The sequence below is a fragment of the Cetorhinus maximus genome, chromosome 10 (assembly GCF_964194155.1).
Source record: "Cetorhinus maximus chromosome 10, sCetMax3.hap1.1, whole genome shotgun sequence".
Lineage (NCBI taxonomy): Eukaryota > Metazoa > Chordata > Chondrichthyes > Lamniformes > Cetorhinidae > Cetorhinus > Cetorhinus maximus.
In genome coordinates this window covers 5,769,069-5,783,960 of record NC_135888.1, presented here as the reverse complement: position 1 = coordinate 5,783,960, position 14,892 = coordinate 5,769,069, and the positions used below count along the sequence as shown (strand labels likewise).

Here is a 14,892-nt window from a genome sequence, read left to right as displayed (position 1 = left end):
TAGTGCACTTAGTCCAAACCTGGGACAATTCCACCCTAGGGTTTGCTCATTTAAGGAAGGATATAATCGCATCGGAGGCAGTACAACAAAGGTTCACTGAATTGGTCCCTGGGATTAGGGGCTTGTCCTATGATGAGAGGCCCTCGGGAGTTTAGAAGAATGAGAGACGAGCTTGTTGAAACAGACAATATTCTGAAGGGGTTTGATAGGGAACTGCTGAGAGATGGTTTCCTCTGGTCATGGAAATCTAAATCACGGGGGAACAGTCCAGGATAAGGGGCCGATCGTTTCGGACTGAGATGAAAAGAAATGACTTCACTCAAAGGCAGCCTTTACTTGGCTACTCCAAAATCTGGGCATAACCTCCACAATTCACTTTTAATGAGACAACAGCTTGGAGGGAGGGAGATAGGGTAAATAACCTGGGATTTGAGCATTGAACCACTGTCTTGACAGCATCATATTTTCATCGTTATCCTGAAGGCTATCATTCAATTTCCAACAATTGGAATCTTAAATTGCATCCAATCAGAGGTGCTACTGCTTAAAATAACTGTTCCTATAAAGTACTTCACAAGTACATGTTAGAAAATGAATGAGACACCATATGACGGTGAGTAATGCCACAAAGTAGAGTCTAGGAGATAACGGTGACCAGGGGCAGAAGTTTTAGGTTGGCGTGCGGGCGCATGCCCGACCCAATCTGACGCAAAATCACGCGTGATGACGTTGGGCGAGCATCCTGGCGTCATCCCGCGCTTAGGGGTATTTCAGCCAGCGGGTGCGTGGGAGTGTTGGAAGTGCACCCGCCGAGAATTAAGAAGACAATTAAAGTTGTTAAGGTTCCAGCTGACCCCGATTTTTCGTGACCCATCCAACCTTCCGGTGGGCGGAAGGACGAATCTGCCAGGCGGACTTTGCATTTGTGATGAAACCTCATCCAAGGTGCTGGATGAGGTTTCCGTTATTAAATAAAAAATGTATGGGTAGAATTTTCATCACGTCTATGTTCAGGTGACTGATTCTGATGTGTGGACATTTTTTTCCGGATTTTTAAACCTTTATTTAGTTGTTTTGAAGTCTTCAGCTCCTCAGAGAGGCAACTCTCTGCCTTCAGGGAGCTTTCATTCAAGCACTTGCCCGCACTTCTGTCAGTGCCCGCCCTCCTCCTCCTGCCCCCACCCTGGCAGCGTTGAGCATCTCAGTGCGCGCTTCACACTGGCTAGCCATTAATTGGCCATCCATCATGAAATCGCAGTCGCGGGCCGATTGCAGGCAGCAGTCCATTTCCCGACCGCTCCCGGGCCCGTCGATCGCGCCCACGTATGCCAACCCAAAAATCCTGCCCCATATTTCTCCCCTTTGCTCTTTTTAAGCAAATGTCAAACATGAGAGGCCCTATCCCAGGAGCAGCTACATCAACTATCAACAGCCATAAGTTGGAAAACAGAGGAGGTCGCCAAGCTTTGTCAAACTACATCACTTGTTTCACAATCTGTAATCTAAGCAAGATTTGTTAGAAGACAAGTACAATTAGGTCAGAGCAATAGATTTTGAGAATCTTCAAAATTGCACCTGGTGTTGAAAGGCCTGTTCCACAGCTCCAGATGTTTGGTAAGTTTATATTCTAGTCTCCTCTTCCATGCAATCTACCAGCACCATAAAACAAAATGAAAAAGTGCTGCACATAAATGACATTTGCAGAAAGCCCAAACTATTTCAAAAGTCTAACATTCATATAAACAATACAGCAGCCACAGCTATACTGCAAATCTTTTTTTTCTTCCCAAAATGGCATCTACAACTATTTGTCTTCATTTCCAGACCATGTGTGATCATATAACTAACAGTTTGTGCATTGGTCCTTTTACTGCTTCCCACAGGTGTGTCATTGTTTTCTAGTTCCATAGTCCTTAACATTTTAGAGGCTCCGATAAGATTCCAGTGGAATCTCTGAATTCTCTGATAAGGTGCAATCGTTGTATTGCCACTGTGAGAAAGCATCTCCCAGAAAGCAGAGTCCACATTCTCTAAATGAAGGGAAGGCTTTTCACACGTCACAATGTCCGAAACAAGGTTTGCCTGGAGTTACTTCATATTTTTGGGAGGTTCCCCGCTGGCAAACAGGGAATACTCTAACCACAGCCAGCAGGTCCCAGCCTTCTTAAGATCATAACCCCAAATACCCACAAGCTGTGTCGAGGATGTTATGTACCAGTGAAGCAGTTCATGGATGATGTTCATCCCATCGTGTGATTTTATTGCAATGAGATACGTGTTGACTTGTTTTTTCATACTTGTATGATATAGTGGGCAGAGCAAGGATAACAGAACAGATGTGCTCCCTCATCAAGCTACTCACAGCATATTTTCATAGCCAGTAACCCCTCTCCACGCAGCTCTGGACTGTAGCCATTCAGAGCTATATTGAGGCATCTGAGCACCTTTCTAGTTGGAACTAGAAAGTTCCACATCCCTGACATGACCTTTTTTCTCCAGGTGACACCAAGTGAAATATTATTCAATAGTGCTCTCAAATCTGAAAATATGTAAGGGAAAACTCAGTGTTGGTGTTTTCCTCACATGTGATTATTAGTGTTTAAGTAACATGATTTAGTTATTTTGTGCAGAATATTAATTTAAATGTTTAAATATGTGCATAATGAAACTTATTCAGGCAAACAAACTGTTGTGAGGATAAGTACATGTGTCTTAATTTCCTGCAGAGTAAGATTATTTTATATACCTTTATAATGTATATGTAAATATACAGGTCAAGTATCCTTTATGTGTAAATCTGAAAACTGTACACATCCAAAAACTGTACTTTTTTTGAACCTCATCAACTTTTAGCGAGAAGTCTACTTGTTTGTCTGCACTGTTTACCTTGCGATTTTTGTGGTGAACATGTTAAAAAGAAACTTATAACAGGTACTCTGCATTTATTATTCAATTATACATCTTACTTTTTTTAGCCATTTTATTTACTGTAGACTATAGCTTGCCTAAACTTCGGCTATTTTAATGTAAGTTCATATACAGTATCAAAAAACTGAAATTATCTGAAATCCAAAATGCAATCGGCCTCAAGGGTGTTGGATAAAGGGTACTTGACCTGTATATGTATGTATGTATGTGTGTGTGTGTGCATTATATATATTCTCACATATGGCTGCAGTGTCATCTTATGCTCTCCTAACCCATGTTAATAAGGTGTACTCTTACTGTTTCTGTAAACCCCAGCGGGCTGAGCACTGAAAGGTGCCATTAAGCGCAATCCCTGTAACAATGGTAGCATTGCCACTCCAGGAATCTTTGGGGCCAGGACCAAGGCTGCACATGGTATTTCAAATGTGGCCTCACATAGTATCTGCACAACGTTCTACCAGGCCAAGTTATGGCTCTCTGGCGTCTAGTTCCAAGTGATCAGCCTAGGTTGTGAGTGTCAGCAGCCTATTTGCCAATGAAGGCATTATAATTAGCTTTATCTTTGCTCAACTTTAACAGTTAAGCACCTTCCAACAGTAGTCCCTGGGTAGTCATCAGGAACATCGTCAGCCTTGCAGAGCTTGGGTACGTAAGGGCCACTTGTGGCAACCTGTTATTGTTGGCTAGGATTAGCAAACTGGTGATCAAACTTTGGAATGGCTTCGATGACTCAGTCCCACGGCAGAAAGTCATCTTTACCCACTAAACCATTGGGAGATCTGGTACAATAATTAATGTTGATTGAAACCTCAAGGGCTCACCATGCATGGTACTTGGTTAACCTTATTGGTGTTGAGTAGACTGTGCAGGTTCAGATTAAGACCCAGATCTTTTTCCACTTCAAAGCAATATTCCTTCAAAATAGCAGTAACAGATGTCAGAGGCATCAGAATGCAGTTACAGAACGTTATGCCAGTCACATGATCTGCTTTCTACCATGAACGCACAATGTAAAACTCATTTTATTACATTAAGAGTAACATAATTTAAAGATCCTCAGCTTGTTCATATCATTTTATTTTGCGTTACCCTTATAATGTCGTTCCTTGTGCATTGTTCCATACTTCTAACATTTTTAAAATTCGGATATGTATACATTTATGTAACTCATTAGAAGTCATCGAAAGTAATTGAAAGTTGAAAAGAGTTTTCAAATCCAAAATTGTATTATTAGATGACCTCTGTATGTTGCAATTAGGAAAAGGACAAAGATTCATTCACTTTTGTTAGTGAATTCATGTACATTTAATGTCTAAGCTTCTTACTCCTCAGCTCCCACCATTGTTGAACATTAAATAAAAGAATACATTTCTAGCAATCATTAGGTTCAATAATCATGACTGTAGTAACCTATGAATTGGGGTCTTTGTCATGTTCTGTTGAATATACTATGCAACACCAAGCAAATTCTGGAGGCCATTACTACATCTAGTGATTTGCAATCTTTATGTAACACCCAGGCGTAATTTATTGCCAAGTCCTTTTGGGGGTTCCTATTTACTTGTATTAGGTTACTAACACTGTTTATCAATTAAATAACCTCTGGTCACACAATTCAATCGCTGTTTTATGACAGGTCATAAACATATCAAACAATATAACTCTAAGCAGTTGCCAGCTCAGCATTTTGCTGCAAATTACATATGAAAAAATCTAAAGAGAAAAAGAACCAAAATAAGAAGGTTTAGAAGCTTTGCCAAAAAAAGTTGAAAGGTTGAAAAAATCAGTTTATCTTAGTTTTTTGGGGAAAACAGTGATATTTTTCTCTTTTTGATGCTAATTTTCCTTCATCCCTATTCAGAGATTAGCTGATGAATTTAGTAATAAATATTTGCATGTCAAACAACCTCATAAAGTTTTGTTGACTCCATGAACTTGTGAATCTTTGAAGACTCATGCCCGGTATACTCCTAATATCATGTGTTTGAAATAGTGTGATATCTTAACTCTTTCTGCCCAGGTTGAGTTGATGAGTATTCTTTTTGCTTTCTTAACTAGCTGTCCGTGCAGACAGAATGAGAGGAGGAAGAAACAAATTTGGGCCAATGTACAAGCGAGACCGAGCCTTAAAACAGCAAAAGAAAGCCCTGATACGAGCAAATGGCTTTAAGCTCGAGACTGTGCCTCAAATGGTGCCATCGGGGCAGACTGACTACTCACTCTCAACTGCCATCCATACTATACATTCTGTATCCAAAGGCATGGCGCCTAACCCAGCCACTTTACCAGCTACAGATTATGATAGAAACCTATATGGAGCGCCATCAATCGGCATGTCTGTGCCAAACCATGGAGCACTGCCAAACTATCAGTACACATCATTTCATAACCGGACAATCAAGTCTGAGTACCCAGACCACTACGCAAGTTCACCAGAATCTCTGGCTGGCTACCCTTATCCAGACACCTATCAATCCAATTCTCCTCCTACAGTCCCACAGCTGATTCTAGAGCTCTTGCGGTGTGAACCTGATGAACTTCAAGTCCAAACTAAGATTTTGACGTATCTACAACAGGAACAGGCCAATAGGGGAAAACATGAAAAACTTAGCACCTTTGGTCTTATGTGCAAAATGGCTGACCAAACCCTCTTTTCCATAGTTGAATGGGCACGCAGTTGTATATTCTTCAGAGAACTTAAGGTAAGACGATCTTCAACTTGATTCATAAATATTGTTGCTGAGGATATAATCAATTTACTACCTGACTAATTATGCTGAGTGCTGTTTCTCACTCCTTCTACGTTTCATTGATTCTTCTACCAGCAAACATTGCACAACTGGTTCCAGTTGGGAGGGCTGTATCACCCGTGGATCCATGACTTTTGTTCACAATTCTCCAACACTTGCCAGCAGAAGGCGTGATATGATTGGAGTCAGACTGTGTCAGATTTCCTGTCACAGATATGAAAAGTTTTACTTCCTGCGGTCTCATTCCACCTTTACAGAAGTTAGGCTAGTAGCCATTTGGAATAAAGGTTTCAACCTGCAGGTGCCTGGGTAAAGGTCAGGTGCTGAACCACCTAAGCTGCTGGGCCACCTGCAAGTGTAAAGTTTTATAGTACATGATGCTGTTTAGATGTTCTGCAACTGGAAAGTTTTTGGTGCTTCATTTGAGGTAATGACTTGACTAGTTTTGAGTGTTTGCTTTCTCTTTCATTTCATTTAGGAAATGATTTTAATTGAACTCTAAATGTCCTCTAAAGTTCCATTTGGCCTTATGGAAAAATAAGTAATTTTAAAACCATTGAGGCACACCAATGTAAAATACACAAGCAGGCGAATGTTAAAAGCCATGTGAGTTTTCAGCATCAATATTTAAGAGAGCTTGCATTGAAATAAGTACTTTATATTCTTGGAAAATATGCTGCAAAATGAAAATGTTTTAGTTATTCTGATGCCCTTTTATTGATTGAAGAGACCTTCGTCATAGAAAATTGGAGAGTGGAATCTTCACTTTCGTTTAATGAGTTAATCAGGTCAGCCAGAAACTACTAATGATTCCATTCTCGATCATTTCTTTTATTTTTTTAGATGACTATTTGAAAAGTTATTTCAGGTTACTTTTTGCGAAACTTTGAAGTGAGTTGCCAAGCTGCCAAGAGGCATGGAAATGAAGACATTAGCTGATATTTCTTTACACAAGTGAAGAATCAGACTTAGAGATCATCATTGTGGCAGTATAATAAAAGATACAAATCGATATCTCAAAACAAATATCTGGCATTTCCAAAAAGGTAGTGTCATTATTTCAATTAGTTCCAGTATTAAGACACTTTGAACGCATACATTTTGGCCACTTGGTACATGCTGTATAAAAACTGATTTTGGCATAGTTTTTTAGAAATTCAAACTGGAAGCTGTTATTCAGAGATAAAGTATAGTCGTGTAGTGGTTGCTGCTCTACAGTTTATTTACTTTTCTCTGAATCCACACCCAAGCTTAACTAATCAAGCACAGTGAGCATCCATAGTAAACAGACTCACATAATCAAATACAGAAAAACTGAACACTACAGTGGTTATGTTACTGGATTACTTTCCAGGGGCTCGAACAAATAAACTGGAGAGTCAAATACCATCACACAAATTTGAATTTAGTTGTAAAAATCTGAAATTTTGTTTAAAGTTAGTAAAAATGATGACATGGACATGATGGCCACAGAGCTTCCCTTTGTGCTGTAAATTTTTCTATGTTTTTCTATGAAGCTGTCAGGTTGTATTATAAACACAAATGGTTCACTAATGATCCTTAGGGAAGGAAACCTGTCACCCTTAACTGGTAACTCCAGTCCCTTACCAAAGTGGTTGACTTATATCTGCCCCCCTCAGGACTGATTTAAGATGAATAACAAAAGAGCCAAGGGTGACAGAGGAAAAACGTTTTAACACAGCGAGTGGTTAGGATCTCAAATGCAGTGCTTGACATAGTGGTGGAGACAGATTCAACCATGACTTTCAAAAGGGAATTGGATAATTATCTGAAGAGAAAAAAAAAATTGCAAGGCTACAGGGCAACAGTGGGGGAGTGGCCTGAGTTTCTCTTGCAGATAGCAGGTATGGACCTGATGGACTGATTGGCCTCCTTCTATGTTCCAACTTCTCTATGATTCATATGGTTCCATGATAGGTGGCATAATCAAACCACTCAGATGTATCAGCAACAGCAACAACTCACGTTTATATAATGTCCCAAGGTGCTTCGCAGAATCATTGTCAAACAAGATTTGACATTAAGCCACATGAGGAGATGTTAGAACAGATGACCAAAACTTGTTCGGCGATGTAGGAGGTTACAGAGGTAGGGAGGGATGAGGCCATGGAAGGATATGGAAGCAAGGATGATAACTATGAAATTGAGGCACTGCCAGAGAGGGGTCCACTCCAAGTTAGTGAATGGGACTTGATGCAAGATAGGATACAGGCAGCAGCGTTTTAGAAGATAGAGTTTATGGGGGTGGGGTGGAAGGTGAGAGGCCAGCCAGGAGAGCATTGGAATTGTCAAGTCTGCAGACGACAAAGGCGTGCATGAGAATTTTAGTAGCAGATGAGCTGAGGCAAGGTGAAGACAGATAGTGTTGTGGAAATGGACATAAAGAAGCTACTGTTGCAGTTCAAGAAGACTACCACTACTTTCTTTAAGCAACCAGGCTCAGGCAATAAGTGCACATTTTGCATTGATGCCACATCTCAAGAATAAAAATTTTACAAAGGAATGAGCTCAACTAATTTAGCAGGCAGATGGGATTTTCAAAGATTCAGTTTGTGATTTAAATTGATTAAAGTAAGACCAAACCGAACATTTTAAAACATACAATCCATTTGTTCAAAACTGACTAAAACGCCTATCTCTCTTCCTAATATCAAGACATGTGACCTTATTTTACGTTATATGTAAAAGTTAACTATAACAGGTGAAACAGTCAGGCTTCCTACCCTTTTCTAATTCCCAAATGATGACTTCCTTCTTACAGCCAGCTTTAATGTTACCTTTATAACTTTATAACTTTATATCTTTATAGCATTAAAGCTGGCTGTAAGGCCTTTGATACGGTGCCGCACAAAAGATTAATACATACGATAAGATCAAATGAAGTTAAGGGTAATATATTAGCTTGGATAGAGGATTGGCTAACCAACAGAAAGCAGAGAGTCGGGATAAATGGGTCTTTTTCTAGATGGCAAGCTGTAACTAGTGGGGTGCCACAGGGTTCGGTCCTTGGGCCCCAACTATTTACAATCTATATTAATGACTTGGATTCGGGGATAGAAGGTACTATAGCTAAATTTGCAGATGACACCAAAATAGGTGGGAAAGTAAGTTGCAATGAAGAAATAAGAAATTTACAAATGGATGTGGACAGGTTAGGTGAATGGGCCAAAATTTGGCAGATGGAGTTTAACGTGGATATGTGTGAGGTTATCCATTTTGGTTGGAATAATAAGGTGACTTATTATTTAAAGGGAGAGAAACTTCAGAATGCTTCAGTGCAGAGGGATCTGGGTGTCCTCATGCATGAATCACTGAAAGCTAGTATGCAGGTACAGCAGGTAATAAGGAAGGCAAATGGAATTTTGGCATTTATTGCTAAAGGAATAGAGTATAAAAATAGGGAAGTGTTGTTGCAACTGTACAAGGCATTGGTGAGACCGCGCCTGGAGTACTGTGCACAGTTTTGGTCCCCTTACTTGAGGAAGGATGTAGTTGCATTGGAGGTGGCTCAGAGGAGGTTCGCTAGATTGATTCCAGAGATGTTGAGCTTGTCTTATGAGGAGAGATTGAGCAGTTTAGGCCTATACTCGCTAGAGTTTAGAAGGATGAGAGGAGATCTAATTGAGGTATATAAGATGCTAAAGGGGATAGACAAAGTTGATGTGGAGCAGATGTTCCCCCTTGTGGGGCATTCTAGAATGAGAGGCCATAGTTTTAGGCTAAGGGGTGGTAGATTTAAATCAGAGATGAGGAGTAATTACTTTTCTCAAAGGGTCGTGAATCTGTGGAATTCACTACCTCAGAGTGCAGTGGATGCCGGGACACTGAACAAATTTAAGGAGGAGATAGACATATTTTTAATTAGTAACGGGTTGAAAGGTTATGGGGAGAGGGCGGGAAATTGGAGTTGAGGCCGAAATAAAATCAGCCATGATCGTATTGAATGGCGAGGCAGGCTTGAGGGGCTGATTTGCCTACTCCTGCTCCTAGTTCTTATGTTCTTTTAGGTCCAAGCGTCAGCCAACACTGCTCCCATCTTCCCCATAGGATGATCTAAAAATCATAATCTGGCACACTATATTTCATTTATGAATGGTGCTCTGATCATGTTGAATCTTCTCTGATGATCATGCCACGGTTTCCTGGTATCTGATATGCTGCTTGTCATTGTTGATGCTTTATATGCCAGATCTTCCAAATTTTCACCACTTGGCATCCCAGATGAACATGTCAGGCTTCCCCGACAGGCTGCTCTACATTGTAGAGCTAACAAATTTAAGAAACATTCCTTCACATTTGTGCTGTGTGGTTCTCTCTGGATTGTCACAGCAAGGTAATAAAAGAAAATTTGACTGAAATTAGATTTCTTTAGAGAAATCACCCCAAATTGTACTTATAATTTTCTTCATTGTTTGTTTTCTGGTTATACTCTGTGTATGTAGTAATTGTTATAGGTAAATTCATTTAACAGCAGCTGGCCAGAAGTTATTGTATTGCTCGAACAAATCACTGAGATTGTTACAAACTCCAAAGTGGAGACAACAAAGCTGAAGAACAATCAAAGTGACAAAATAATCTTACCTATCTCCTTTTGGATAATGATTTAAAATACATCACTTGTCAAAGAATAGGCATCAATGCAATAACTAGTGGTGTGAAGCATGGTGTCAAGTAAAGAACGTAATTGAAAGATGTCATATTGAGAAATTATAGTTGAGAAAATTCTATCTGCGGTCTTTGGGAGAAAATCAATACTGTCATATAAGGGCAACATTAGCAGTGGACAGAGCAGGCAAGGTCACCTCCATGTTTGTCAGATTCCACTTGCAGCTCAAGTTGTTGCCATTCTTCATCAAACCTCTTGATAAAGAACTATAGCTGGAAATTTAATCTTGGCAGCTGTGGAAATTCGCTTTAAAATAAATAACTCCAACATAAACATTGGTGACAGGAAGTAATATTTTCACAATGGACTTTTGTAGAGATGCCCTGTTTAAAAAGCGATATGATTGTGCAAAGTTAATTTTGGTAACTAGGTAAGTGAGATAATCTAAACAATGGCGAAACTAGGCTCTGTACTCCATTTCCCTTATTTTACTTGACTGTTGCACTGTGATAACCATTTTTCTATGCCCCTGTTTCCTGTATTAAAATGAGTACATACTCTTTCAGGGGAATCTCAACTAAAATAAAATACTTAAGTGTATCCTGCGCTTTGTAAAAGATAACTCAGCATCTTATTCTTCCAGTAAGTGGCGAAGTCCAAAGTGATCGGTTGTTACCATGTGCACACACAAGTATACTAAACACCATAAACTTGCTAAATATGTGTATATAATAGGAACAATGAAGGAGCAGGATGTTGTGTGACTTGGAGGAGAACTTGGAGGTGAAGATGGTGCCAGTGTTTGTAAGTGGTATTGCATTCAACAAGGCTTTTAAAGTTAAAAAAATGCTAGCTTTCTCTCTACGTTGTCAGTTTCTTAATTATTTTCTATTTGTTTTTGGGATGTGGGCAAATTTGCAAGGCTGCATCCCTACTGTTGAGAAGATGGTGGTGCATACTGACTTGCTGAGTTGCAGCCTTCTTATGGTGAGAATATTCCCACAATGACGTTATTAGGTATGGACTTCCAGGAACTTGATGCAGCAACAATGAAGAAATGGCAACACACGTTGAGGTCAGGGTGGTGTGTGAGTTGGAGCAGAAGTTGAAGATGTTTATGCTTCCATGATATTGCTGCTTTTGTCCTTTGCGGTGGTAGGTGTCTGGGAAGTGCTGTCAGAGTAAGCTTGATAACATTTCAGGAAAAAAAATGACTACTTCTGGTGTGTCAGTGTTTTTGAAACGAAGCTAAAGATTTTATACTGATACTAATTGTTAAGGAGAGATTTGTTCTGAAAATTTATCATCACCGTAAAGTAGTTTAGCAATGTTAAAATTACAGTATAAATCCAGAGCTAGGGCCCAGCTCCCAGGAAGAGGTTTGACACGGAAAGGAATATGCATGTGACAGTTGGTGTGCGGGGGTGGGCCCGGCATGCAGACGCGTAAACTAACGCAGGATAATGTCGGGCGTGCGTCCTGATGTCATCCCGATGTTTCATTTTGGCACCGGAGTCGGCTGCGCACCCATCTATCTTTAAACGGCCTATTAAGGAAGTGATTAATGTAATAGTTAACACTGCCCAGCCAACCTAACAGCTGCCGGGCAGGCGAAAAGACCAAGCGGCCTTCACGTTTTTTAGGAAACCTCATCCACGAGCGGGACGAAGTTTCCTAAAGCTTTTATTAACAAACGAAAATCTTTTTCCTAACTATAAAAACATGTCCCATGACACAATCACATGAGGGGACATGTTTAAATAAATTTTTAATCCACATATTTAATAATTTCAATAGCGATTCAGTCTCCCTGAGGCAGCGCCGTGCCTCAGGGACATTGAAGCGCTCTTTCGCGCGCATGCACGAAAGAGCGCTGGCCTTGGCTCTCCGTCCTTCCCTTGCCTGCCCAGGTAGCGCTGAGCGCTGCAGCTCGCGTCTTACGTTGGACGGGCATAATTGGCCCGCCCGTGTAAAATGGCAGCACGGAGCTGATCGCGGGCAGCAATCGGCTCCATGACCGTCCCCGCCCACTCCCGCTGAGCTCGCCCACCACCTGAAAAATTCAGGCCCATAAGTCCTGCAGGATTTCTTGGACTCCCTGGATATGTTTTAAATCTGCTCGCAATTAATGTAAATGTTCAAATAGTGCACAAATACTGGTATAACCCTGTTAATGTAAGTATAGGATCTTGAGCTTTAATTTCGTTATATATGACGATGTGTGCCAGGGATGAATATGGTTAATATGGTTACAAAAGATTAGATCCATGAACATGAGCTGAAATAGAAGAATGCTAAAATGTCAGCCGCTGTTAGGGATGGGCATCAAAAGCTTATTTTCAGTGTAGCTTTGATCTTAATTTGTATGATCTAAATCTGAATTCTGATGTAGAATGAGTGTTTTCTTATTGAGTAAGACTCAGTGGTGTTGAGGATTGAATCATCAGAAATCCAAGCTTTCTATAGGTTCCACAACCTGAAATCATAGCTCTACCTACTGGACTGAATTAAGTTTTGTCCAAAATGGTATTTCCAGTTTAGGTAGCTCAAACATAAATTCTACTTTGTTTCAAGAAAAGCAGATTACTCAAGTTTTTAAAAAGAATTTATGGTGAACATATACCAGCTTAACAACCTTAAGTGAATTATTTGTCTGTTTGGCTATGATATTTTTCAATTTAAATTCCACTTTGGTTTCACACACAATTTTTTGCCAAGTATTAGCAATCAAATTGTGGAGAAATTCAGCCTCTAACATTGCACTATTCTTTACCTTTAATCCAAATCCAAAGAAGGGTGAGCAATAGGATACCACCTGCATTGAAAAACATATTTTTACAAACTAGAGTACTCCATACCTTGTAGCACATTGCAAAGCATTTTTCTTTCAATAAAGCACTGATACCTTAAAATTGAAATAGAAAATAGTCCTCCTTTAAGCGGGTCCGATGGTGAAAAAAATGTTGGTCAAACCAATTAAGTGATTTAAGCAAACATTTCAAGATTGCTCTAAATTTTGTAATGTTTCTACAGTAGCATTCTATGATGTTATGGCTCTATTTCAAAGTTGTACGTGGACTTACATGGTGGTTGGCATTCATAATATGTTGTGTCAAGAAAACCCACCCAAAGAGAGTCAGGTGTATCTCCACAAGACAAGTTCATGAACTTGGAAAAGTTATCAGGAGAACTGAGTGGAAAAAGAGCCACTTCGTTTCAGGCAAATCAGAAAAACCAGAGGCCAAGTCAATTCAGAGTACTCTTCATGTACTTCACTTGTGTAGATGTGGGATGGATTATTCTCCCATGGTGTTGAGAATCTCATCTTAAACTAGATGGAGAGTTTTATTTTAGGTTAAACAGCACAAAACGCTTCAAACTTTATTTTGTTACTAAATTGTTAGTCTGTCCAAGAAAGGCCATTGAGGTAGAATGTGAAAAGTGAAAATGACATTATTGAGGCAACATACTTCATCAAGCCTTGAATTCTGCTCCATATTAAGGGGAGGTGGTGGCGTAGGTATTGTCACTGGACTGGTAATCCGGAGACCCAGGGTAATGCTACCATGGCAGATGACAGAATTTGAATTCAATAAAAATCTGGAATTAAAGGTCTAATGATGGCCATGAAACCATTGTCGATTGTCGTAAAAACCCATCTGGTTCACTAATGCCCTTTAGGGAAGGAAATCTGCCATCCTTACCTGGTCTGGCCTACATGTGACTCCAGCGGTTGACTCTTAAATGCCCCCTGAACAAGGGTAATTAGGGATATCCCACAAAAGAACAAAAAAAAAATGTAGACAGGTGAGTGTTTCATTGTTGTTGGGTCAAAACCCTGGAGCTCTCTTCCTTAAAGCAGTGTGGGTGTACCTACACCCACATGGGCTGCAGCGCATGAAGGTAGCATACCACCACCTTCTTATTAGGGATGCACAATAAATGCTGGCCTAGCCAGTGACACCCACACCCCATGAAAGAATTTTTTTTTAAATGAAATGTAATAGTTATCTATCATCAATGAGAATGTGGCTCCCCCTTCCATTCACAATCACTTTTTCTTACCATCTCATTTGCACTGGGATGGTCAGGTGGCTTCTTGGGAGAATACAATCAGTGTGCTAAATCTGCTTTCTACCTCATATATATATTTGTCCTGCACATTTGGCTTTGTTGGAGACTGTGTAATTTTAATAATTCTCACTTTTTTGCATCAGCTAATTTGTGGAAACTCTAACCTCTCGAGGATTGCATTCAGCTTGGGGTTAATCTGACCTGAATGTAACTTGATCTGCATCACTTGAAGCTTGTAAACAGTATTTTGAGACCAGTGCCATGTGATCTGCATCATTACCTGAAGGATAAATCTATTATAATCAAAAGTTAGAACATTTGAAAAGCTTGCACTGAAGGTTCAACCAGCAAACAGTTTTTTTTTGTCTTGATAGCATTTCTGTCTGTCATTTTTACATTGGTGAAAATTAGTGCAGGTATTAAAACATTCTCTGCCCAATGTATCTGTTGTCAGATTGAGAGAGTGTTTTTATTTGCGTGATTCAATATCTCTTAAAAGCTATGACTATATTT

General features: G+C 39.9%; 1 protein-coding gene across 1 annotated transcript in view; it reads left to right on the top strand.

Annotated features, from left to right (window-relative positions):
• LOC144685416 (nuclear receptor subfamily 5 group A member 2-like) overlaps nt 1–14,892 on the top strand; it is a 105,755-nt gene that overhangs the window by 17,621 nt on the left and 73,242 nt on the right. Inside the window, exon 4 of the mRNA XM_078549877.1 lies at nt 4,987–5,630. Coding sequence (XP_078406003.1) covers nt 4,987–5,630 — 644 coding nt within the window. The remainder of the gene's footprint in view (nt 1–4,986; nt 5,631–14,892) is intronic.